Genomic DNA, 26,369 nt, shown 5'->3' with positions numbered 1-26,369 from the left:
AATGTAATTGCTAATTTGCTACATGAGTCTTATTTGATCGAATAGAAGTTTAGAAGTTGGTTAAGTTGTCATGAATGCACTGATATAAGTGGACGAATGGGGCATTTAGGCATCTTTGAAAAAACTACTTTACATAGTATAATATGTATATATTATTGATACTTCGTTTTATTAGTTGTAGCAGTAGGTTTCATTCGTCGTAAGCCTATTAGTAGTTGTAAAACTTTTTTAATGCTGTTACTATTATTTCATTGTTATTTTTAGACAGTAGTTGGCATATTATTGTTACTATGTAACGTTTTAACATGGACCTTGCCATTGAGGGCGTCCACCATTTTAAGGTATTCCTATGAATGGGAGCAATGAAGAAAATGGACTACTTTAAAATGGAGAAAGCCTCAATGGCACTGCCTATTCTGTCACAGACTCTAAAATGGCACAGATACAACGATACATTCTCTAACTATCTCAATGGCCTGTTGTTCACATGTGTATCTGCCCTCACAATGGCTAGAATGGTTACACATCTCACCTCCCACCCACCTTCCATTTCCGAGGACATGTATTTCCATTGTCATTTTAATTTACAATATTTGTTTTGACTGAAGGGTTTGGGATGTGTTTTGTTTATGGATGTGTCTATTTTTGTATTTCGTTTTCAACCTTTTCCCCGCAATGGATTTTTTCTCTCGTTCACTATCCTTTCTAGTTGGTGGCGGTAATGCACCAACAACATTGAATGCCAACCGCCCTTAAACCCCGTCGAAGAAGAAAAAGCGAGTTTGACAAATCCCGGAACTATCCGCGGAGTGTGAAAGTAGGATATTTCTCTATAATTTACAGTTTTGTCCAACTTTTTTTATCATAGTGCATAAATAGGCATAACATATTTACATCGAATGTTAAACGGTATGCGGGCTTCATTTTGTGTACTTTAGAAATTGACAACATTGTCGTTAAATGTGTTGAAGTTAACGTTACAGTCGTGGATTTCTGACTAACGTAACGTTTCACTTCCAGATTCAGTTCTGTATTTCGATTCAACGCCGCTTAATCTTATTAGTCTACTGCTCATTTCGTTCTGAAATCAACTATTGATACTTTTACATAATGAGATATTGCGCTTTATTATTAACAATGTATGCGCTGGTATAATCTCAATGCTAGAGGGACATACCGAGGTCGGACCAGGTAGACAGCCACCATGGCTGCAGTGCAGGACATCTACATGAAATCCTCTGACCTTATCAAAAAGGAGCCTCTGGACTACGGCGGCTTCGGTACCGTGTACCTGTGCTATCACAAAACCCTCGGTCAGGTGGTTCTGAAGAGCGTCTACACCGGGCCACCGCGCAATGAGTAAGTAGAGGGCCATGGTGGGGATTCCCCAGTGTCCATGACCAGTGTTGTGACTGTCACGCTCCAAAAGTTTCATATTGTTTTCTAATTTAAAGAAGCAACTTTAAAGTATATTTTTCTATGCTATCCATGAAGTAAAGTTTGTTTCATAATATTTTATTTTTAGTTAGATAAAAATATATATATGTTTGAATGATATGCTACTTACTCGCATGGTTTAACATAACTTTTAGATCAGGGATTCCCCTTTCAGCATTTGGGAACATCCCGCGCCACGTCTATTTCTATGCGCCCAGCATTGTTCATGACACAAACTGTTCACACACCTCTTGTTGGTGGAGAGAATTGTGCAGGTTTCAAGTTTATTTCCTGCAATTCTACACATTTTGTTATGTGGTGCAAAGAAAATGTTGCAGTTTTAAAGCTAATTGTCTTGCACATCTATACATTTTGCCATGTCTAATCTGTATTTGTGTTGGGATAGTTAATAAATAGCTCTCTTAAGGTATGTAATGACTAACATGACAAGAGGAACTGTTGATGCTCTACCCAATTTCGAAATTAAAAACGAACGGGCGTGCCCCACATTTTGGTAACCACTGTTTTAGATCATGTTTTATGAGTTCACACAGAAAAAGAACCAGTCCAATGGGTAGGCTACACTTCTCCATTCCTGTGACACAAATGATGATAAAAACAGAGAAAATGGGTGTCTGTAGTGTGTATAGTGCTCAAATAGCGTACAGTTAGCTTAGTTATTACATAGTAATACATCTCCAAATTAACACATTTTTCAAACTGGTAATCTTGACCAAGCCTTCCTCCCTGTCTTCCCCAGGGGCAATAAGCAGTCCCTGCTAGAAGAGGGCAGCCTGATGACCAGACTGAACCATGAGCGGGTGGTCAGGCTGCTGGGGGTGATCCTGGAGGATGGGGACTACTCTCTGGTCATGGAGCTCCTCCCTAAAGGCAACCTGCTGGCCATGCTGGACCAGGTGAGAGGAGATCACAACAAAAACAATGACAACTACATTAACAACAATATCTAACTTAGTCTACAGTGTCACTATAAGTTAGTTCCTGAACTCACAGGCTAGCCTCCTTCCTCGCTGCAGAGGTGGGAGGTCTCTGCATCACACTTTGGTCTGTGTAATATCAACGAGCTGTTTTCTCTTTGGGATAACAACTTTTATATATTCCTGTCTTTTCTCCAGGTTTCTGTGCCGATATCTATCAAGGGCAGGATCATATTGGAGATTCTGGAGGGGATGGTGTACCTGATGAAGAACCGTGTCATACACAAGGATCTCAAACCAGAAAACATACTGGTGGACAACGATTTTCATATTAAGGTACAGCACACACTGTATAATATATGTCGTGACTAGACTTTAACATTAATTTGATGACTGTTATCTAATTAACTATGTTTAATTGTTACCTGATTTAAATGAATCATGTAACTAACTCATTAGGATCTGGGGCACCACGAGAGCGGTTCTTTAAAGAGTTACTATCTCCCGAATTAAACTCTAAAAGGTCTTTCCCTATCACATCGATAAACTGTCAACGTATTAATCAGAACCTTGTATCATATCATCATTCTGAACAGTCGTCACCTCCTTGCATCTGCAAAAACTGGAGTCTTAATTATGATTCAATACTACACAAATTGGTTTAATTATTTATTTACCTGCTAATTAAGTGGGAACACAGAATAAACATACACACACTGCACCGGTTATTGACTGGAGACGTAATACGCTGAAAACGTATCCCGAGCGGAATGACAACAACATGGATGCTGGTTAAAAAAGAGAGGGAGAGGGACGGAGACACTTAACATGGCTACATTCAGAAACTACTCTCACCTACAATAACCATATACTTTGCACAATAACCGCTGCCCGCTTTGAGCAAGAAATCAGGATTGCATTTACGTGAAATGCCTGGGTTCGCCGGGGATCTTTCGGTGAACGGGGCAGCCTTGGAAAGGGGGTTGGGCCTTTTCTCGGGACGCTGATTGTCCGAAAAGGTTCCAACAACTCTTCTACTGTTGTCCTTCTTTGTAGTTGTCACGTATCCGGTGACTTGTCATGTAGTCCTGAGCAGTTGATTTTCCTTCCATTCGCTCTTGAAGATGCTTCTTTTGAAGATAAGCTGCCAGTTGAGGACTTGTGAGGTGTCTGTTTCTCAAACTAGACACTCTATGTACTTGTCCTCTTGCTCAGTTGTGCACCGGGGCCTCCCTCTCCTCTTTTTAGTTTGTGCTGTTCTGTGAAGGGAGTAGTACACAGCGTCATACAAGTTCTTCAGTTTCTTGGCAATTTCTTGCATGGAATAGCCTTCGTTTCTCAGAACAAGAATAGACTGACAAGTTTCAGAAGAAGGTTATTTGTTTCTGGACATATTGAGCCTGTAATCGAACCCACAAATGCTGATGCTCCAGATACTCAACTAGTCTAAAGAAGGCCAGTTTTATTGCTTCTTTAATCAGAACAACAGTTTTCAGCTGTGCTAACATAATTGCAAAAGGGTTTTCTAACGATCATTAGCCTTTTAAAATTATGAACTTGGATTAGCTAACACAACGGTTAGGACATCTACTTTGTAAAGACCTTGTGAAGATGCTAGAGGAAACCGGTACAAAAGTATCTATATCCACAGTAAAACAAGTCCTATATCGACATAACTTGAAAGGCCGCTCAGCAAGGAAGCCACTGCTCCAAAACCCCCATAAAAAACAGACTACAGTTTGCAACTTCACGTGGGGACAAAGATTGTACTTTTTGGAGAAATGTCCTCTGGTCTGATGAAACAAAAATAGAACTGTTTGGCCATAATGTCCATCATATGTGTTTGGGGGAGGCTTGCAAGCCGAAGGACACCATCCCAACCGTGAAGCACGGGGGTGGCAGCATCATGTTGTGGGGGTGCTTTGCTGCAGGAGGGACTGGTGCACTTCACAAAATAGATGGCATCATGAGGGAAGAAAATGATGTGAAGCAACATCTCAAGACATCAGTCAAGAAGTTAAACCTTGGTCGCAAATGGGTCTTCCAAATGGGCAATGACCCCAAGCATACTTCCAAAGTTGTGTCAAAATGGCTTAAAGACAACAAAGTCAAGGTATTAGAGTGGCCGTCACAAAGCCCTGACCTCAATCCTATAGAAAATTTGTGGGCACAAATTAAAAAATGTGTGCGAGCAAGGAGGCCTACATTCCTGACTCAGTTACACCAGCTCTGTCAGGAGGAATGGGCCAAAATTCACGCAATTTATTGTGGGAAGCTTGTGGAAGGCTACCCGAGATGTTTGACCCAAGTGAAACAATTTAAAGGAAATGCTACCAAATACTAATTGAGTGTATGTAAACTTCTGACCCAATGGGAATGTGATGGAAGAAGTAAAAGCTGAAATAAATCATTCTCTCTACTAATATTCTGACATTTCACATTCTTAAAATAAAGTGGTGATCCTAGCTGACCTAAGACAGGGAATTTCTACTCGGTTTAAATGTCAGGAATTGTGAAACACTGAGTTCCATTGTATTTGGCTACGGTGTAAGTAAACTTCCGACTTCAACTGTATGTAGATAATCCATTAACAACGTTAAGAATGTCTACATTGTATTTCTGATAAATTTGATGTTCTTTTAATGGACAAAAAAATTGGCTTTTCTTTAAGAAACAAGGACATTTCTAGGTGACTCCAAACTTTTGAATGGTAGTGTATGTGTATGATGGATGTATGGATGTGTGTGTGAAATCCATATATGTGTGTGCGTAATGCATGTACATGTATGAATATGCATGTCTGTAAATGTGCTCCAGATTGCAGACCTGGGCCTGGCCACCTGTCAGACGTGGAGCAGACTGACTAAGGAGGAGTCTCGCAGGCAGAGCCGGCTAGGACGTATGGGGGCTGGAGGAGGGGGGGCCAGGGCAGCTGGTACTCTGTGTTACATGGCTCCTGAGCACCTTGACAGCATCCATACACTCTCCTCTGAGAAGTCTGACATCTATAGCTTCGCTATTGTCATCTGGGTCATCCTCACTGCCAGGGAGCCCTTTGAAAGTGAGTGTTGCTCATTCAGTCTACAGAGGCCTGTTGGGGTTATAGTAATCGGATGTGATTTCAGCCATATACAGTGAATTCCAAAAGTGTTGGGACAGTGACAATTTTGTTGTTGTTTCGGCTCTTCTCCAGCACATTGGATTTGAAGTGATACAATGACTATGAGGTTAAAGTGCAGACTGTCAGCTTTAATTTGAGGGTATTTTCATCCATATTGTAACGCTTCTCGTTGGTGGAAGGAGAGGAGGACCAAAATGCAGGGTGGTAAGCGTTTGTCATTTTTTAATTGAACAAACTGAACACTACACAAAATAACAACGAAGAGAAAACGAAACAGTTCTGCCAGGTGAACAAACACTAAACAGAAATTAAACACCCACAACCAAAATGGGGAAAACAGGCTACCTAAGTATGATTCTCAATCAGAGACAACGAACGACACTTGCCTCTGATTAAAAAAAATACTAGGCCAAACACATAGAAATATAACCTAGAAAAAATAACATAGACTACCCACCCCAACTCACGCCCTGACCAACCTAACACAAAGACATAAAAAAGGACCTAAGGTCAGAACGTGACAGTACCCCCCCCCCAAAGGTGCGGACTCCGGCCGCAAAACCTGAACCTATAGGGGAGGGTCTGGGGGGGCATCTGTCCTCGGTGGCACGGGACGTGGACCCCACTCCACCATAGTCTTTGCCCGCTTAAGTGGCGCCTTTGGAGCGGCGACCCTCGCTGTCATCCTCAAACTGGGGACCCTTGCAGCGGGCCCGAATAGATGGGAGACTCCGGCCGCGCCGTAGTGAAGGGCGACTCCGGCAGCGCCGTAGTGAAGGGCGACTCCGGCAGCGCCGTAATGACGGGCGACTCCGGCAGCGCCGTAGTGACGGGCGACTCCGGCAGCGCCGTAGTGACGGGCGACTCGGCAGCGCCGTAGTGACGGGCGACTCCGGCAGCGCCGTAGTGAAGGGCGGCTCCGGCAGCGCCGTAGTGAAGGGCGGCTCCGGCAGCGCCGTAGTGACGGGCGACTCCGGCATCTCCTGACTGACGGGCGGCTCCGGCAGCTCCTGACTGACGGCCGGCTCCGGCAGCTCCTGACTGACGGGCGGCTCCTGACTGACGGGCGGCTCCGGCAGCTCCTGACTGACGGGCGGCTCCGGCAGCTCCTGACTGACGGGCGGCTCCTGACTGATGGGCAGCTCCGGCGGCTCCTGACTGACGGGCGGTTCTGGCAGCTCAGGACAGACGGGCGGCTCTGGCAGCTCAGGACAGACGGGCGGCTCTGGCCTGGAGAGAGAACCTGGAGGGAGGAGATGGAGAGACTGTGTGGGGCTGCCACAGGACCCACCAGGCTGGCGAGACCTACAGGAGGCCTGGTGTGTGGAGGAGGCACCGGATGGACCGGTCTGTGGGGGAGCTCTGGTGCGCAGCCTTGGCACCACTCCTCCAGGCTGGATGACCACTTTAGCCCGGACCATCCAGAGTGCAGGCACAGGTTGAACCGAGCTGTGGTGGAGCACTGGAGATTTGGTGCATACTACTCGTAACTCTCCCTTAGGCTCAATGTCCACATTCGCCTGCATTAACTGTCCTGTAGTCCATCCCAGCCTTGTGCAGGTCTACAATTTTATCGCTGGTGTCCTTACACAGCTGTCTGGTCTTGGCCATTGTGGAGAGGTTGGAGTCTGTTTGATTGAGTGTGTGGACAGTTGTCTTTTGTACAGGTAATGAGTTTAAACAGGTGCAGTTAATACAGGTAATGAGTGGAGAACAGGAAGGATTCTTAAAGAAAAACTAACAGGTCTGTGAGAGCCGGAATTCTTACTGGTTGGTAGGTGATCAAATACTTGTCATGCAGTAAAATGCAAATGATTTACTTTGAAATCATACAATGTGATTTTCTGGATTTTTGTTTCAGATTCCGTCTCTCACAGTTGAAGTGTACCTATGATAAAAATTACAGACCTCTACATGCTTTGTAAGTTGGAAAACCTGCAAAATCGGCAGTGTATCAAATACGGGTTCTCCCCACTGTATATCCTGAGGCTGCAAGCTGGGGATTTTAACAAAGCAAATTTGAGGAAAAGGCTGCCTAAATTCTATCAGCATATCGACTGCAGTACTCACGCTGCTAAAACACTCAACCACTGTTACTCCAACTTCCGGGATGCATACAAGGTCCTCCCTCTCCCTCCTTTCGGCAAATCTGACCACGACTCCATTTTGCTCCTCCCTTCCTATAGGCAGAAACTCAAACAAGAAGTACCCGTGCTAAGGACTATGCACCGCTGATCTGATCAATCGGAATCCGCACTTTAAGATTGTTTTGATCATGCGGATTGGGATATGTTCTGGGTAGCTTCCGATAATAATTTTGACTAATACACTGAGACGGTGACTGAGTTTATCAGGAAGTGTCAGGAGATGTTGTACCCACTGTGACTATTAAAACCTACCCTAACCAGAAAACATGTATAGATGGCTGCATTCGCAGATAACTGAAAGCGTGAACCACCGCATTTAACCATGGCAAGGCGACTGGGAATATGACAGAATACAAACGGAGTAGTCATTCCCTCCACGATGTAATCAAACAGGAAAAACTTCAGTATTAGAGACAAGGTGGAGTTGCAATTCAACGGCTTAGACACGAAACATATGTTGGCAGGGTCTAGACAATCGCAGACTACAAAAGGAAAACCAGCCACGTCGCGGTCACACCGACATCTTGCTTCCGGATAAGCTAAACACCTTCTTTGACCGCTTTGAGGATAACACAGTGCCACCGACGCGGCCAGCTACCAAGGACTCTGGGCTCTCCTTCTTCGTGGCCGACGTGAGTAAGACATTTAAACGTGTTAACCCTCGCAAGGCTGCCAGCCCAGACTCCATCCCAAGCTGCGTCCTCAGAGAATGCGCAGACCAGCTAGCCGGACATATTCAATCTCTCTCTATCCCAGTCTGCTGTCCCCACATGCTTCAAGATGGCCACCATTGTTCCGGTACCCAAGAATATAAAGGTAACTGAACTAAATGACTATCGCCCCATTTCACTCACTTTTGTCATCATGAAGTGCTTTGAGAGACTATTCCAGGATCGTATCACTCCCACCTTACCTGACACCCTAGACCCGCTTCAATTTTCTTAACGCCCCAATAGGGCCATAGACGATGCTATCGCCATCACACTGCCCTATCCCATCTGGACAAGAGGAATACCTATGTAAGAATGCTGTTCATTGACTATAGCTCAGCATTCAACACCATAGTACAGCATCCAACACCATAGTACCCTCCAAGCTTGTCATTAAGCTTGAGGCTCTGGGTCTGAACCTCACCCTGTACAATTGGGTCCTGGACTTCCTGACGGGCCACCTCCAGATGGTAAAGGTAGGAACACTGGGGCCCCACAAGGGTGCGTGCTCAGCCCCCTCCTTTACTCATTGTTCACCCATTACTGTGTATCATTGCCTGGTACGGCAACTGCACCGCCCGCAACCGCAGAGCTCTCTAGAGGGTGGTGCGGTCTGCGCAACGCATCACCGGAGGGAAAACTACCTGCCCTCCAGGACACCTACAGCACCCTATGTCAAGAAGATCATCAAGGACAACAACCATTCGAGCCACTGCCTGTACACGCCGCTATCATCCAGAAAGCAAGGTCAGTAGTCAGTACAGGTGCATCAAAACGGGGACCAAGAAACTGAAAAGCAGCTTCTATCTCAAGGCTATTGTTCTGGTAAATAGCCATCACTAGCACAGAGAGGCTGCTGCCTATACACACAGACTTGAAATCATTGTCCACTTTAATAAATGGAACACTAGTCACTTTAATAATGTCACTTTAATATTGTTTACATATATTGCATTACTCATCTCACATGTATATTCTGCATTTTATACTATTCAACTGTATGTTAGTCTATGCTCCTCTGACATTGCTCGTCCATATATTGATATATTCTAAATACCATTCCTTTCCTTAGATTTGTGTATGTTTTGGTTTATGTTGTGAAATTGAGGCATTCTTTTGTGACTGCTGAATACTAACTATCAATCACTTAGATCATGTGTTTTCAAGTAGAGATACCTTGAGAAGCAACAGCTGCTCTCTATATCACCTCACGATCGTGCATTCTTCTCTCTTCTGTAGCAGGAGTAAAAGAAACACAGACTGGACATGTAGATGCGCAATGGATTATGGTCATTGTAGTTAATTACCACATTGTATGCATCAAACAAGAATATTGGTATGTTGGAAACTACATCTCCCTACTACATCTCACAGTTCAGACTTAATCTGATTTATCTCTAGAGAAACTGTATTGAACTCACAGGAAAAAACTCTGAATGAAATGGAATTCAAATAATTGAACCGACTTCAGTCAGTTAGTTTAAAAATGGAAAAATAACTGAAATGTTGGCTAATCGCTCATGGGCGAACCGTTTAGAAATTACAGCACTTCTTGTACATAGTCCCCCAAAGTATTGAGACAAATTCACTTATGTGTATTAAAGTGGTAGAGAGTTAAGTATTTGGTCCCATATTCATAGCACGCAATGACTACACAAAGTTTGTGACTACAACTTTGCTGGATGCATTTTCTGTTTGTTTTGGTTGTGTTTCAGATGATTTTTTTCCAAATAGGAATGAATGGTAAATAATGCATTATCCTGAATGGACCGTGAATAATGATGAGTGAGAAAGTTAGAGACACACAAATATCATACCCCCAAGACATGCTAACCTCTACCATCACAATAACGGGAGGTTAGAATGTTTTTGGGGCGGTTGATATTTGTGCATCGGTAACTATCTCACTCTAGAAACATTATATTTTTTATTTACAATAAGTAATTACACAATACATTATTTACCATACATTTCTATTGGGCACAAAATAATCTGAAACACAACCAAAACAAACAGCACATGCATCCAACAAATTTGTAGAGTCACAAGCTTGATGTTTTCATTGCGTGCTATGAATATGGGACCAAATACTTAACTTTTTACTACTTTAATACACAACTTCATTTGTCCCAATTTTGGACCCCTAAAATGGGGGGAATATGTTCAAAAAGTGCAGTAATTTCACCTGATATGGATGAAAATACCCTCAAATTAAAGCTGACAGTTTGCACTTTAACCCCATAGTCATTTTATCATTTCAAATACAAAGTGCTGGAGTACAGATCCAAAACAACAAAAACTGTGCTGGCTCAATACTTTTGGAGACCACTGTAGTTTATAGTAAACATTTTATGAATGTTTTCAGTTTTCAAATGCCTGTACAGATGCACTGAATTCATTTTGGACTACTGTATTTTCAGATGCTCGGAGTGAGGACCATATCTGCCAGTGTGTCCGTAAAGGCGATCGTCCGAATGAATACCTCATCCCTGGTGATACTCCTGTAGAGATCATAGAGCTAATGAAGAGTTGCTGGCATCAGGATCCACAATGGCGGCCAACATTCAGAGGTGTGTGTGCATATGTGTGGTGAGATTGAGGTACAGGTATTTCAAATCATGTATTACAGTATACGCACAATGGCAATCAATCAAATTGTATTTGTATAGCACTTTTTACAAAGTAATATCACGGCACAATTCACGAAACCCAGACCTAAATAGCAAGTTCAGGGCAACAGGAGCCTGATATAACTATTTAGGGGGGTGAAGAAGAAACCTTGAGAGGAACCAGACCCTCCAGGGGTCCCCATACACCTGTGACTAACTGGATTTACACTACCGTTCAAAAGTTTGCAGTCACTTAGAAATGGTCTTGTTTTTGAAAGAAAAGCATTTTTTTTGTCCATTAAAGTAACATCAAATTGATCAGAAATACAGTGTAGACATTTGTAAATGACTGTTGTAGCTGGAAACGGCAGATTTTTTAAATGGAATATCTACATAGGCTTACAGAGGCCCATTATATGAACCATCAATCCTGTGTTCCAATGGCACGTTGTTTACATTTACATTTACATTTAAGTCATTTAGCAGACGCTCTTATCCAGAGCGACTTACAAATTGGTGCATTCACCTTATGACATCCAGTAGAATAGTCACTTTACAATAGTGTATCTAAATCTTAAAGGGGGGGGGGGGTGAGAAGGATTACTTATCCTATCCTAGGTATTCCTTAAAGAGGTGGGGTTTCAGGTGTCTCCGGAAGGTGGTGATTGACTCCGCTGTCCTGGCGTCGTGAGGGAGTTTGTTCCACCATTGGGGGCCAGAGCAGCGAACAGTTTTGACTGGGCTGAGCGGGAACTGTACTTCCTCAGTGGTAGGGAGGCGAGCAGGCCAGAGGTGGATGAACGCAGTGCCCTTGTTTGGGTGTAGGGCCTGATCAGAGCCTGGAGGTACTGAGGTGCCGTTCCCCTCACAGCTCCGTAGGCAAGCACCATGGTCTTGTAGCAGATGCAAGCTTCAACTGGAAGCCAGTGGAGAGAGCGGAGGAGCGGGGTGACGTGAGAGAACTTGGGAAGGTTGAACACCAGACGGGCTGCGGCGTTCTGGATGAGTTGTAGGGGTTTAATGGCACAGGCAGGGAGCCCAGCCAACAGCGAGTTGCAGTAGTCCAGACGGAAGATGACAAGTGCCTGGATTAGGACCTGCGCCGCTTCCTGTGTGAGGCAGGGTCGTACTCTGCGGATGTTGTAGAGCATGAACCTACAGGAACGGGCCACCGCCTTGATGTTAGTTGAGAACGACAGGGTGTTGTCCAGGATCACGCCAAGGTTCTTAGGGCTCTGGGAGGAGGACACAATGGAGTTGTCAACCGTGATGGCGAGATCATGGAACGGGCAGTCCTTCCCGGGAGGAAGAGCAGCTCCGTCTTGCCGAGGTTCAGCTTGAGGTGGTGATCCGTCATCCACACTGATATGTCTGCCAGACATGCAGAGATGCGATTCGCCACCTGGTCATCAGAAGGGGGAAAGGAGAAGATTAATTGTGTGTCGTCTGCATAGCAATGATAGGAGAGACCATGTGAGGTTATGACAGAGCCAAGTGACTTGGTGTATAGCGAGAATAGGAGAGGGCCTAGAACAGAGCCCTGGGGACACCAGTGGTGAGAGCGCGTGGTGAGGAGACAGATTCTCGCCACGCCACCTGGTAGGAGCGACCTGTCAGGTAGGACGCAATCCAAGCGTGGGCCGCGCCGGAGATGCCCAACTCGGAGAGGGTGGAGAGGAGGATCTGATGGTTCACAGTATCGAAGGCAGCCGATAGGTCTAGAAGGATGAGAGCAGAGGAGAGAGAGTTAGCTTTAGCGGTGCGGAGCGCCTCCGTGATACAGAGAAGAGCAGTCTCAGTTGAATGACTAGTCTTGAAACCTGACTGATTTGGATCAAGAAGGTCATTCAGAGAGAGATAGCGGGAGAGCTGGCCAAGGACGGCACGTTCAAGAGTTTGAGAGAAAAGAAAGAAGGGATACTGGTCTGTAGTTGTTGACATCGGAGGGATTGAGTGTAGGTTTTTTCAGAAGGGGTGCAACTCTCGCTCTCTTGAGGACGGAAGGGACGTAGCCAGCGGTCAGGGATGAGTTGATGAGCGAGGTGAGGTAAGGGAGAAGGTCTCCGGAAATGGTCTGGAGAAGAGAGGAGGGGATAGGGTCAAGCGGGCAGGTTGTTGGGCGGCCGGTCGTCACAAGACGCGAGATTTAATCTGGAGAGAGAGGGGAGAAAGAGGTCAGAGCACGGGGTAGGGCAGTGTGAGCAGAACCAGCGGTGCCGTTTGACTTAGCAAACGAGGATCGGATGTCGTCAACCTTCTTTTCAAAATGGTTGACGAAGTCATCTGCAGAGAGGGAGGGGGGGGGGGATTCAGGAGTGAGGAGAAGGTGGCAAAGAGCTTCCTAGGGTTAGAGGCAGATGCTTGGAATTTAGAGTGGTAGAAAATGGCTTTAGCAGCAGAGACAGAGGAGGAAAATGTAGAGAGGAGGGAGTGAAAGGATGCCAGGTCCGCAGGGAGGCGAGTTTTCCCGCATTTCCGCTCACAGAACAGAGCAAACTGGCCCTAACCAGAATAGAAAGAGGAGTGGGAGGCCCCCGTGCACAACTGAACAAGAGGACAAATACTTTAGTGTCTAGTTTGAGAAATAGACTCCTCACAAGTCCTCAACTGGCAGCTTCATTAAATAGTACCCGCAAAACACCAGTCTCAACATCAGCAGTGAAGAGGCGACTCCTGGATGTTCCTCTGTCCAGTATCTGTGTTCTTTTGCGCATCTTAATCATTTATTTTTATTGGCCAGTCTGAGATATGGCTTTTTCTTTGCAACTCTGCCTAGAAGGCCAACAATCCGGAGTCGCCTCTTCACTGCTGATTCCAGCTACAATATTCATTTACAACATTACCAATGTTTACATTGTATTTATGATCAATTTGATGTAATTTTAATGGACAAACAATTAGCTCTTCTTTCAAAAACAAGGACATTTCTAAGTGACCCCAAACTTTTGAACGTGTGTGTGTGTGTGTGTGTGTGTGTGTGTGTGTGTGTGTGTGTGTGTGTGTGTGTGTGTGTGTGTGTGTGTGTGTGTGTGTGTGTGTGCACAGACGTGTACAGACGTGGTATTAAAAGGTGTATTACAGAGCATTTGCAACTTGTACATTCCAACACGAGTTCTAAACAAGTGCAATATTTAACCAATATGCTGCGTCATCACCCCAAGTCGACATTGGACCTAATGGATAAATGAGTACTGCAACGAGCATCAATTTTTAAAAATGTAAATTTTTTACCTTTATTTAACTATGCAAGTCGGTTAAGAACAAATTCCTATTTTCAATGACGGCCTAGGAACAGTGGGTTAACTGCCTGTTCAGGGGCATTCAAGTCAATTCAAGTGATCCCTTGGTATTCACGAGTCTAATACACACTCTTATGTGGCTATGTTAGTAATATGACTGCTCTAATTGCTTTCTCTCTCTTTTTCTCGACAAGAGGGCTACAACTTCTTCCTGCCCGTCTACAGGGAGAAGTTGGAGCCAGATGTAGAAAGGGACTCACTTGGTCTCAGAGTAAGTTGATTGCGTGAACAAGGTCATGAGTACATAATTTAATTAACCAAGTGTTTCACAAAACATTGTTGAAACAAATACAGTAACTTAGTGAAAGATATTGATGGGTTCATTGTTTGTGGCGATTCACAAAGTGTTTGTTAACTCTTGAAAACACTATCACCTCTGTGAGTGTGTGATTACCTCATTATATTACCACAATATTACCTCATCTATCATAAAAGATCCATAACACATTTTAAACTATGTTATGCGTCTTGTGATCTGTTTCATTGGCATGTAGGACTTGTATGAGGGGCCTGAGGAGCTGGTGGAGAAGATGAAATCTTTATCGATGCCTCCTGAGAGCCTTACAGCAGGTGAGTGGTCTGAGCACCACGGGAGGCGGGCTTCAAGGCCCTGACCCTTTATAGCTTTCCGCCTTACAACTCCAGACTGCTCGCTTCCTCTTTATACTTGTTGGACTTCAGTGCAGCTTTTGACATTATCAATCATAGTCTGCTGCTGGAAAAACGTAAGGGTTATAGCTTTACTCCCTCTGCTATAATGTGGATAAATAGTTACTTGTCTAACAACACAGAGGGTAGAATCAGGAATTCCCCAGGGAAGCTTTTTAGGCCCCTTGCTTTTTTCAATCTTTACTAATGACATGCCACTGGTTTTGAGTAAGGCCAGTGTGTATATGTATGCAGATGACTCAACACTATACACGTCAGATACTACAGTGAAATAACTGGAACACTTAACAAAGAGTTCAGACAGCCATGCATAGATACCCCACAAGCCACCAGAAGTCTCTTCACAGTCCCCAAGTCCAGAACAGACTATGGGAGGCACACAGTACTTCATAGAGCCATGACTACATGAGCTCATGGGCTCTCATGAAGTGTTTGGATTACATTTGCATTGATGTCAGATTGTTTAGAGCAGTGGTCCCGTACCCCTTAAAACATTCAACCTCCAGCTGCGTATCCCCTCTAGCACCAGGGTCAGCGCACTCTCAAATGTTGTTTTTTGCCATCATTGTAAGCCTGCCACACACACACTATACAATACATTTATTAAACATAAGAATGAGTGAGTTTTTGTCACAACCCGGCTCGTGGGAAGTGACAAAGTGCTCTTATAGGACCAGGGCACAAATAATAATAATCAAGAATTTTGCTTTTGATTTAGCTATCTTACATATAAAACTTCATTTGGTCATCGAAAATTGTGAATAACTCACCGCAGGTTAATGAGAAGGGTGTGCTTGCACATAACTCTGTTATGGTGGGTTGTATTGGAGAGAGTCCGTCTTAAATCATTTTCCACACACAGTCTGTGCCTGTATTTAGTTTTCATGCTAGTGAGGGGCGAGAATCCACTCTCACATAGGTACGTGGTTGCAAAGGGCATCAGTGTCTTAACAGTGCGATTTGCCAAGGCAGGATACTCTTTCCAGATATCTGGCAGTGGCTTCTGATAAAATGTCATTTTCACAGAACCGCTTGTTACAATCTCGATGAGGCTCTCTTGTTCAAATATCGGTAAGTGGACTGTAGGCAGGGCATGAAAGGGATAATGAATCCAGTTGTTTGTGTCATCCGTTTTGGGAAAGTACCTGTGTTATTCCGCACCCAACTCACTCAGGTGCTTCGCTATATCACATTTGACATTGTCCGTAAACTTGAGTTCATTTGCACACAAAAAAATCATACAATGATGGAAAGACCTGTGTGTTGTCCTTGTTAATGCAGACAGAGAAGCGCTCCAACTTCTTAGTCATAGCACATTGAATATAGTTGCAGAGAGTCCCTGTAATCCTAGATTCAGATCATTCAGGTGAGAAAAAACATTACCCAGAAAGACCAGTCGTGTGAGAAACTTGTCATCATGCAAGTGGTCAGACAAGTTAAAATTATGGTCAGTAAAGAGAACTTTAAGCTCGTCTCTCAGTTTTAAAAAAACGTGTCAATTGATAACCAATGCACTTCTGTATGTTGTAAAAGCGTTACATGGTCGCTGCCCATATTGTTGCATAGTGCAGAAAATACACAAGAGTTCAGGGACCTTGCTTTAACAAAGTTAACCATTTTAACTGTAGTGTCCAAAACGTCTTTCAAGCTGTCAGGTATTCCCTTGGCAGCAAGAGCCTCTCGGTGGATGCTGCAGTGTACCCAAGTGGCGTCGGGGGGAAAGTGCTTGCACGCGCGATACCACTCCACGAAGTCTCCCTGTCATGGCTTTTGCGGAATCAGTACAGATACCAACACATCTTGACCAGCAAAGTCCATTTGATGTCACAAAGCTGTCCAGTACTTTAAAAATATCCTCTCCTGTTGTCCTGTGTTTCCAGAAGAGGATTTCTTCTTTAATTGACCCCCTCATAAACGTAACGGACATATACCAGGAGCTGTGCCAGGCCCGCCACGTCTGTTGACTCACCCAGCTGTAACGCATAGAATTCACTGGCTTGTTTCAAAACATCTCCTTCCATGTCACTGATGCATCGTGAAACAGTTTTGTTCGTTGAAGGCATTGTCTATATAGTTTTTTTGGCCTTTCCCCCCAGCATTGGCCCAGACATATCTGCGGTAGAAGGAATAATGAAGTCCTCCACAATAGTATGGGGCTTGCCTGTCCTTGCCACTCCGTAGCCCACCATATAATACTTTTCTAGCCCCTTCTTATTAATGGTATCTGTTGCTTTTAAATGTCTTAACTACCCAAAAGTCATCTTAATTCTCGCTCAAAAAAAACTCCCGTGGCTTATTCTTCAAATTGGCATGTAATGTTTCTAAACGTCCCTGTCTTTTTTTCGGTGCTTTCCTGGGTAAGGGGGCAGTAGCTCTTCGGCTGCATCAGATTCACAACTGTCAGTGTCCATGCTAGCTGGGCTAACAACAAATGTAGAATTGCTGATGCGGGCATTGAATGTGCTCGTGGAAGCAGAACAACGTGTGTCATCGACAGGTGCAGGTGTAGTACTGCTGGTAGTAGAGCTGGTATGTTTCTCTATGGACGCGGTCCTTACTTTTTTAAACCATTTATCCATTTTCGAGCAAACTGAATGAGCAGCTGCTACGTTTGGCTACATACTGTTAGTGGAATTCCTGTGAGAGAGTAACATTTAATGTGATTGGATGTTAATTAGTTGACTAGGCTACTTGTATTTGACATTGTGTTGTTATTTCGCTGAACACTAGATGGTTTCATTTTATTTTCTGGCAGTGAAACAAGGCTACTCAGGCGAGAGAAAAAACTCACCCAAATGTATTGCCCCATTGGAAAATTTAAATGAACTGTTTGAAAATATGGATGGAATTCGACTGCACTCATGACTCTTGACCGCCACTGTGGCGGTAATGCGGTCACCGTAACAGCCCTAACTAAGACCTGAACTTGAGATCTTTGCCCGTATTTAGTTTTTTCGTTCAAATCTCTCATTCTCACCAATAAACATTTTATACCGACGTTAAGAGGTCATGCACATGGATCTCAATTTAGAATTCATCTTTTAAAAATGAACCCTCTACCTCTTCTCACTATAGACCGGCCAGCTCCCTTGCTGAGCTCAGACAGTGCTGGGGCTGTCCGTATAGAAGCTGGTCCAGTGGAGGCCAGCATTGAGGACCTGAACCTCTTCCTTCCATGTGGGCCCTCCCTAATCCAGCCAGATGCCCGGGCCCTCGGCCCCATCAGCACCCCCTCAGGTATGGAGCTCAAACTGGTCAGCAGTTCAAGGTCAAACCTGGAGGTCAAATTAGCCCAGGAGTACGAGTACCACAAATTCGGCAGCTACTGCCGAATGGACCAGCCGGACTTCAGCCCCTACCCTCACCCTGCCACCCCACAACGCCTCTCCTCACAGGACCTCACTTCCACCAGAGGCCTCCCAGACCTCAGGCCCCCTCAGCCCCCAGTGTCCTCTGTCCAGTCTTGGACCAAAACTCAGGCCGTCCAGCCCAGCAGCGTGGAGGTGGACCCCCTCCATCTCTCTGACCTGTACGAGGCTACGGCCCCCTCCGGTACCACCACACCAAGACACCAGCTGTCAAGCCACATCCCTGAGTCCACCAGCAGCCCATCTCTGAGCCAGGGCAAGTACTCCCCCCAGCAGCAATATCCCTACGCCCAGTATGACCGCCACCAGTCCTGGCCAGCCTACCCAGTGCCAGAGTCAGCTGCCCCAGACCTCACTGCAGGGCTGCGCCTGAACTCAGGTGCCAAGGTTGGACTTTCACAAGACCCAGGTAAGGATGATGCACAAAGATTACAGTGCTTGATACCAGTATCACCATTACTACAGCTAGTCTACAGCTGATGTAGATTCCACAGTCAACATGACAGCTATCTAGCAATTCAATCAGGAAGGCATTTATGAGAAACGTTGCATTTGTGTGTACATGTGCGTGTGTGTTGCAGCAGGCCTATTTATCCAGAACGCCAGTGGGATCCAGATAGGCAGCAACAACACACTCAGCATCAGGGGTCATGAGTCATACAGCAGCTCAGCCAGCTCTCTCTCCAACGGGCCCAACTCACTCTCTCTGCTCAAAGAAAACCTGCAGATGTACGGTAAGAGTAGACTACATCCTGCAAAGAGGAGCCTACTTCCTGAAAATAGACATCAGCTTCCTATTTGTCTATGTCATATTTTCTACTAGTCAAAGATTTTGCATTTGGCCACAATAGAGGGGTTCTATGCTATCTGGTTCGGGAAGGGAACCACAAAATGTACCATAAAACCATTCATCTATGCATTGTTTGTTTACAGATTTACACTGAACAACATTATCAACGCAACATGTAAAGTCTGAGTCCCATGTTTCATGAGCTGAATAAAAGAGCCCAGAAATGTTCCATATGCACAAAAAGCTTATTTCTATCAAATGATGTGCACAAATTTGTTTACATCCCTGTTGGTGAGCATTTCTCCTTTGCCAAAATAATCCATCCACCTGACAGTTGTGGCATATCAAGAAGCTGATTAAACAGCATGATCATTACACAGGTGCATCTTGTGCTGGCCACGATAAAAGGCCACTCTAAAATGTGCAGTTTTGTCACACAACACAATGCCACAGATGTCTCAAGTTTTGAGGAAGTGTGCAATTGGCATGTTGACTGCAGGAATGTCCAGCAGAACTATTCCCAGAGAATGTAATGTTTATTTCTCAACCATAAGCCGCCTCCAACGTTGTTTTAGAGAATTTGGCCGTATGTCCAACCGGCCTCACAACCGCAGACCATGTGCATGGTGTCGTGTGGTCGAGTGGTTTGCTAATGTCAACATTGTGAATAGAGTGCCCCATGGTGGCGGTGGGGTTATAGTATGGGCAGGCTTAAGCTACGGACAACGAACACAATTGCATTTTATCGATGGCAATTTGAATGCACAAAAAATACAGTGATGAGATCCTGTTGCCCATGAGAGGCCCATTTTTATAAGGTATCTGTGACTAACAGGTGCATATCTGTATTCCCAGTTGTGAAATCCATAGATTAGTGCCGAATGAATTTATTTAAATTGATTGATTTCCTCATTATGAACTGTAACTCAGTAAAATCTTTGAAATTGTTTCATGTTCGTTTATATTTTTGTTCCGTATATATTTGGGGTTATAATTTGGTTGGATAGTTAAACTAAGACCAATGGGTATGTATCATTAATTGACAGTAAATGATCAAAAACCCTTGTTAATATCACAGAAAAGGGCTTTAACTTTCATGTTATACAATATGTTATGTTGGGTCCTTTCCCGTGTTCAGAGGACCAGGCAGTGACGGAGGAGCACCTGGATCTCCTGAGAGATAACATCGGGAAGGACTGGAAGCGCTGCGCCCGTCGTCTGGGCCTGAGCGAGGTGGAGGTGGAGACCATCGACCATGACTACCAACGTGACGGGCTGCCTGAAAAGGTGCACCAGATGCTGGAGCGCTGGAGGATGAAGGAGGGCTGTGTGGGCTGCACCGTGGGCCGGCTCTGCAGAGCCCTGGAGAACTGTGTTAAAGTCGACCTGTTGAAGAGGCTTCTGCACTCCAGCGGGACCAACAGTTCTCTGTAGGTACAGTAGCCTGTATCAACTGTATTCAATTCCCCATACCACTATACCCGAGGGGTTACTATTGACTCCAGCCCCCCACCCTCACCCTTACATTCCTACCAACCAGTCTAACGTGTAATGATTGTCAGTTGAGTTGTTAGTATTGACTTACTGTAAGGTAGTCTGGCTGTAATTTTCTTGCCATATGATATGGATATGAGTGTAGCAGCCCAAATACACCATTCCAATCTTTGGGAAATCTGCAGTTGCTTCATCCATTTTTGGACTTAAGTTAACAATATATACCCATTTGATTATTGAAGGAAGAACTTATAAATGCCTCATGAGTTTACTTCAACTCTTGTGCCACATCAGAGCCCTATACTACAAATCAGGTTTGAGGATTTGGCGAGGCAAACTTGGTCAAATCCTCGGATAGCCTAGTGGTTAGAGCGTTGGTCTAGTAACCGGAAGGTTGCAAGTTCAAACCCCTGAGCTGACAAGGTACAAATCTGTTGTTCTGCCCCTGAACAGGCAGTTCAGGGGCAGTCATAATCAAAATAAAAAACAGAACTGGACTTGCCTAGATAAATAAAGGTAAAATAAATCAAATAAAAAATGATAGCATTCGCTTTGCAAACTTGTGATTGTATTTTCACATTTGCAACAGCCGCAACCATAGACATACAGTGCATTCGGAAAGTATTCAGAACCCTTGACTTTGTCCACATTTTGTTACGTAGGTTAGTGCGTTGGACTAGTAACCGGAAGGTTGCAAGTTCAAACCCCCGAGCTGACAAGGTACAAATCTGTCGTTCTGCCCCTGAACAGGCAGTTAACCCACTGTTCTAAAATAGAAATATATCCTCACCAATCTACACATCACATTTACATTAGTATTCAGACCCTTTACTGAGTATTTTCTTGAATCACCTACACCAGTGATTACAGCCTTGAGTCTTGTCGGGTATGACACTACAAGCTTGGCACACCTCTATTTGAGGAATTTCTCCCATTCTTCTCTGCAGATCCTCTCAAGCTCTGTCAGGTTGGATGGGTAGTGTCCCTGCACAGCTATTTTCAGGTCTCTCCTGAAGATGTTTGATCGGGTTCAAGTCCGGGATCAGGCTTGGCCACTCAAGGACATTCAGAGACTTGTCCCGAAGCCACTCCTGCATTGTCTTGGCTTTGTGCTTGGGGTCGTTGTCCTGTTGGAAGGTGAACCTTCGCCCCAGTCTGAGGTCCTGAGCGCTCTGGAGCAGGTTTTCATCAAGGATCTCTTTGCTCCGTTCATCTTTCACACAAAGCTTACTAGTCTCCCAGTCCCTGCCACTGAAAAACATCCCCACAGCATGATGCTGCCACCACCATACTTCACAGTAAGGATGGTGCCAAGTTTCCTCCAGATGTGACACTTGGCATTCAGGCCAAATAGTTCAATATTGGTTACATCAGACTAGAGAATCTTGTTTCTCATGGTCTAAGACCTTTAGGTGCCTTTTGGCAAATTCCAAGCGGGCTGTCGTGTGCCTTTTACTGAGGAGTGGCTTCCGTCTGGCCACCTTACCATAAATGCCTGATTGGTGGAATGCTGGATGGTTGTCCTTCTGGTAGGTTCTCCCATCTCCACAATCGGGTTCTTGTTCACCTCCCTGACCAAGACCCTTCTTCCACGATTTCTCAGTTTGGCCGGGCGGCCAGCTCTAGGAAGAGTCTTGGTGGTTCCAAACTTCTTCCATTTAAGTATGATAGAGGCCACTGTGTTCTTGGGGACCTTCAATGCTGCAGACATATTTTGGTAGCCTTCCCCAGATCTGTGCCTCGACACAATCTTGTCTCGGAGCTGTATGGACAATTCCTTTGACCTCATGGCTTGGTTTTTGCTCTGACATGAACCGTCAACGGTGGGACCTTATATAGACAGGTGTGTGCCTTTCCAATTGATTTTACCACAGGTGGACTCCAATCAAGTTGCAGAAACATCTCAAGGATGATAATTGGAAACAGGATGCACCTGAGCTCAATTTCAAGTATCATAGCAAGGGGTTTGAATACTTAAGGTATTAAGGTATTTCTGTTTTTTATTTTGATTAAATTTGCAAAAATATATTTTTTAACTGTTTTCGCTTTGTCATTATGGGGTATAATGAGGAGAAAATGTATTCGATACATTATAGAATAAGGCTCTGAATACTTTCCGAATACACTGTATATATTCATATTTATAATAAATAATTATTTATAATAACAATCAGGATTTTGTGTCCAATGTGGTATGCAGATGGAGAAACCACATGCTTCATCATATGTGCATCATTTTATAGCCCCTATGCTGTGTCAGTTACAGTAGGCTACAGGTGATTATGCTTATTGGCTAATAGCACATCTAATAAAATAGACCATGTATAGGCTATGTGCATGGTCCATTATGTTAAAATCATTTTTACCAATATGTTATTTGGCCCATTTCTAAAGGTGAAAATTATATTTTAGATGTTGCAGCATAATTTTATTTTTGTACATTTTGGAGTAAAATTTTAAAAAGTTACCAGAACTGAGCTTTTCATTCCTTCTACATAAAAATGATCCCAGGGAGGACTCCGAACCCCCTAAGCAAGGAGACTGGAATTGGTTAAACTCGCAGTTTACTAAATGTATCAAATTATCCCCTTTCCATAAAAGCATGAAGGTCATGCCTTTCTTACATGAAAGGGGAGGTTAGACAATCGATCCGAGATCGACGTAAGTTTCAGTCATGGAATTTATACTTTTTTTTTTACCCCTGGATAAGCACACGAAAGACGGCATTAACAATAATAAATCAAATAAAGACTGCACTTCTAAAAGCCTATTTCACACCACAGGCTGCTGCATTTGCTAAATAACTTTTCTTTCATTTAGATTTCCACACAACAACAAAGAAAATGTGGCGCTGATTCACATGGTTGAATGTTTCAGCAATGTCTCAGTGAAGAGTTCGGCCTTTGACTAGACATGTGTGACATGCACACGCAGTTAAAGCCTGCTAGAGTTAAGCAGCAGGCAGACAAGCAATATCCACCATCGTAGTACAGATGAAGGCTGAGATGGAATGTGGAGCTAACTGAAGCTGGCTAGCTTTATAAAAGTCTAGCTTGCGTCGTAATTTACCACTCCGAACTCCGAATATTGGCTTGTTTTACTCCAATGTTTGTAAACAAAGTAAATGTAAGCAAACACTATATAGCCTCCAAACATGGTTAAAACTATCATTTTGATATTGTGGATGGTCAGTCCTTACATCCATAAGAACACATTCCAAACCTGTCTCGACACCCTCGTAAACTCCCAACAGTGTCATCTTCTTTACTTCCACCACCTGTCAGTCTTTCAAAAAGTGAATCACTTGGATAAAACAAGCCTTTGGACTGGAAACATCTGCTGTGAACTCAGAGACTCATTTTATGTGTCACAGTACGTTCTAAAAATCCAGTACACTCACTATCAGAAATATGTTTTTATTCATATTTTATCTAAGTTGATTTTAATATTTTTTATCAGCACCAAAGAAAAACGGAAGTGAACATTTAAAAAGAAATGATAATCCTTCCAGTATAGTGAACCTTGGTCTAGGCGAGCTACGTGGTGTGCAGTCAGTGCATATATAAATATAATGAACTCATTCTAATTTTATGGCTGTGCAGCACCAACAAACCCTGATTCAACCAATCATTCGATCATCAACATTCGAGACCTTGATTATTTAGGTCAGCAGTAGTTCAAAAGCACACCATGTACAGTAGCTTTCCAAGAACAGAACAGAGATGCATGTTTCCTGTGGACAACAAACATGTGACTTGACCAGCATAGACCTCGTTGCTCACCTGCTCTCCGCTAGAGGGCAGCAGAATGTATGTATTCCTTGTCAGGTTTGTCTCATAATCATGGGGAACCAGCCTCATCGAAGGACTCCAACCTTACACTATTTATCCCATACAGCTGCCAGGCAGGAATTTCCTCCTCCATGCATGACAATTCGTTACCCCAGTGTACGGCAAATGAAACATGAATGCATATGAATTTGTTTGAGGCAATTTCCTATTTGATAGATTAAAGGTCCGCTGATATTGAAACCTCTAGTCTCTAGGCTAGTTTAAATTAACTATTGTAGTGTTTTGTGATACAAAACAGCAGTCATGCACTGCAGGTCTATTTTCTGCCAAAATGTCTGCTCTTGGACATGACCCTGATTGTACGTCAATGAATGTGCTTTGGTGCGTGCTTGTATGTTATTTTGACGCTTGGCAGTAGCAGTTAGTAGTGTGTGTGCGTGCATGTGTGTTTGTGCACGCTTAAATGTGTGTGTGTGTGTGTGTATGCTCATATGTGGGTGAGAGGGGCATCTCAAAAACAGCTGGTGTTGTCACTTCACTGTGTTTTTAAATAAAGTCTGTTTCAAGAGAAGTTAATTTTTGTCATAATTGTTTGTAGTCAATGACTCACTAAGTCATGCTAGGTGCATAGCCAAAAAGGGGCAATCGGATTGATTCTAGTCCATACAAATCTTCTGAATGTGGATATACCATTCTCCGTTGAAGCACCAACAAACTTTACATGGGGCCAATAGTGTTGTTCCCATAGAGGAGATCCTATTAAATTAATTATTAGTCTTCTTAATTCCAATTCTATGGTTTTTCCTGACCAGGACAAACTCCTGGCCCGGCCCCAGATGATATACTAGTGTACCCAGACAGCAACAACAGGACTTGGGTACTCACTTGTCATCATGAAGTGTTTTGAGAGGCTAAGGATCATATCACCTCCACCTTACCTGACACCCTGGACCTACAACAATTTGCATACCGCCCCAACATCCACAGATGACGTAATCACCATCACACTGCACACTGCCTTATCCCAACTGGACAAGAGGAATACCTATGTAAGAATGCTGTTCGTTGACTACAGCTCAGCCTTCAACACCATAGTGCCCTCCTTGCTCATCACTAAACCCAGGGCCCTGGGTCTGAACCCCGCCGATGCAACTGGGTTCTGGACTTCCTGACAGGCCGACCCCAGGTGGTGAAGGTAGACAACAATTCCTGACACGGTCGCCAGGTGTATGGTGTTTTCTCCGACACATTGGTGTGGCTGGCTCCCAGGTTAAGTGGGCATTGTGTCAAGAAGCAGTGCAGCTTGGTTGGGTCGTGTTTTGTATGGCTCTCGAACTTCGCCTCTCCCGAGTCCGTACAGGAGTTGCAGCGATGAGACAAGACTGTAACTACCAATTGGATACAACGAAATTGGGGAGAAAAGGGGGTAAAAGTAAATAAATAAAAGTTTGCAAATGACACAACAGTAGTAGGCCTGATTACCAAGAACAACGAGACAGCAAAAAGTGGAGTGGTGCCAGGAATATAACCTCTCCCTCAACGTCAACAAAACAAAGGAGCTGATCGTGGACTTCAGGAGAGAGAGAGAGCACACTCCCATCGACTGGGCCACAGTGACGAGGATGACAAGCTTCAAGTTCCTTTATGTGCACATCACTGACAAGTGGTCCATCCACACAGACATTGTGGTGAAGAAAGCACAACAGCGCCTCTTCAAGCTCAGGAGGCTGAAGAAATGTGGCTTGGCCCCTAAGACTCTCACAAACTTCTACAGATGCACCATTGTGAGCATCCAATCGGGCTGTATCACTGCCTGGTACGGCAACTGCACCCGGTGTTACCGGAAGGCCAAGAAGATCAAGGACCTCAGCCACCCGAGCCACAGCCTGTTCACCCCACTACTATCTAAAAAGGCACATACACTACAGGTGCATCAAAGAGACAAAAAAATAGCTTTGATCTCTAGGCCATCACTGTTAAAAAGTCACCACTAGTT

General features: G+C 44.3%; 1 protein-coding gene across 4 annotated transcripts; it reads left to right on the top strand.

The window, feature by feature from the left end:
* The first annotated feature begins 603 nt into the window (after nucleotides 1-603).
* On the top strand, nucleotides 604-24,944 carry LOC118394771 (receptor-interacting serine/threonine-protein kinase 1-like). Of its 4 annotated transcripts, none has more exons than XM_035788309.2 (11): nucleotides 609-817; nucleotides 1,168-1,359; nucleotides 2,198-2,354; nucleotides 2,574-2,711; nucleotides 5,193-5,436; nucleotides 10,774-10,923; nucleotides 14,396-14,472; nucleotides 14,756-14,831; nucleotides 18,006-18,707; nucleotides 18,880-19,032; nucleotides 20,227-24,944. In XM_035788309.2, the coding sequence occupies exons 2-11, from the start codon at nucleotides 1,205-1,207 to the stop codon at nucleotides 20,520-20,522; spliced, it is 2,148 nt and encodes a 715-aa protein (XP_035644202.1). In that variant the 5' UTR covers nucleotides 609-817; nucleotides 1,168-1,204; the 3' UTR covers nucleotides 20,523-24,944. The 4 variants fall into 4 exon arrangements, with proteins under 4 accessions (XP_035644203.1, XP_035644202.1, XP_035644201.1 ...); XM_035788308.2 differs by having other exon boundaries at nucleotides 609-909; XM_035788310.2 differs by having other exon boundaries at nucleotides 604-1,359; nucleotides 18,883-19,032.
* The last annotated feature ends 1,425 nt before the right edge of the window (nucleotides 24,945-26,369 follow it).

The sequence above is a fragment of the Oncorhynchus keta genome, chromosome 15 (genome assembly GCF_023373465.1).
Source record: "Oncorhynchus keta strain PuntledgeMale-10-30-2019 chromosome 15, Oket_V2, whole genome shotgun sequence".
In the NCBI taxonomy this organism is placed as follows: Eukaryota; Metazoa; Chordata; class Actinopteri; order Salmoniformes; family Salmonidae; genus Oncorhynchus; species Oncorhynchus keta.
The sequence above is the reverse complement of the archived record's forward strand: the minus strand, read 5'-3'. Positions and strand labels throughout refer to the sequence as shown.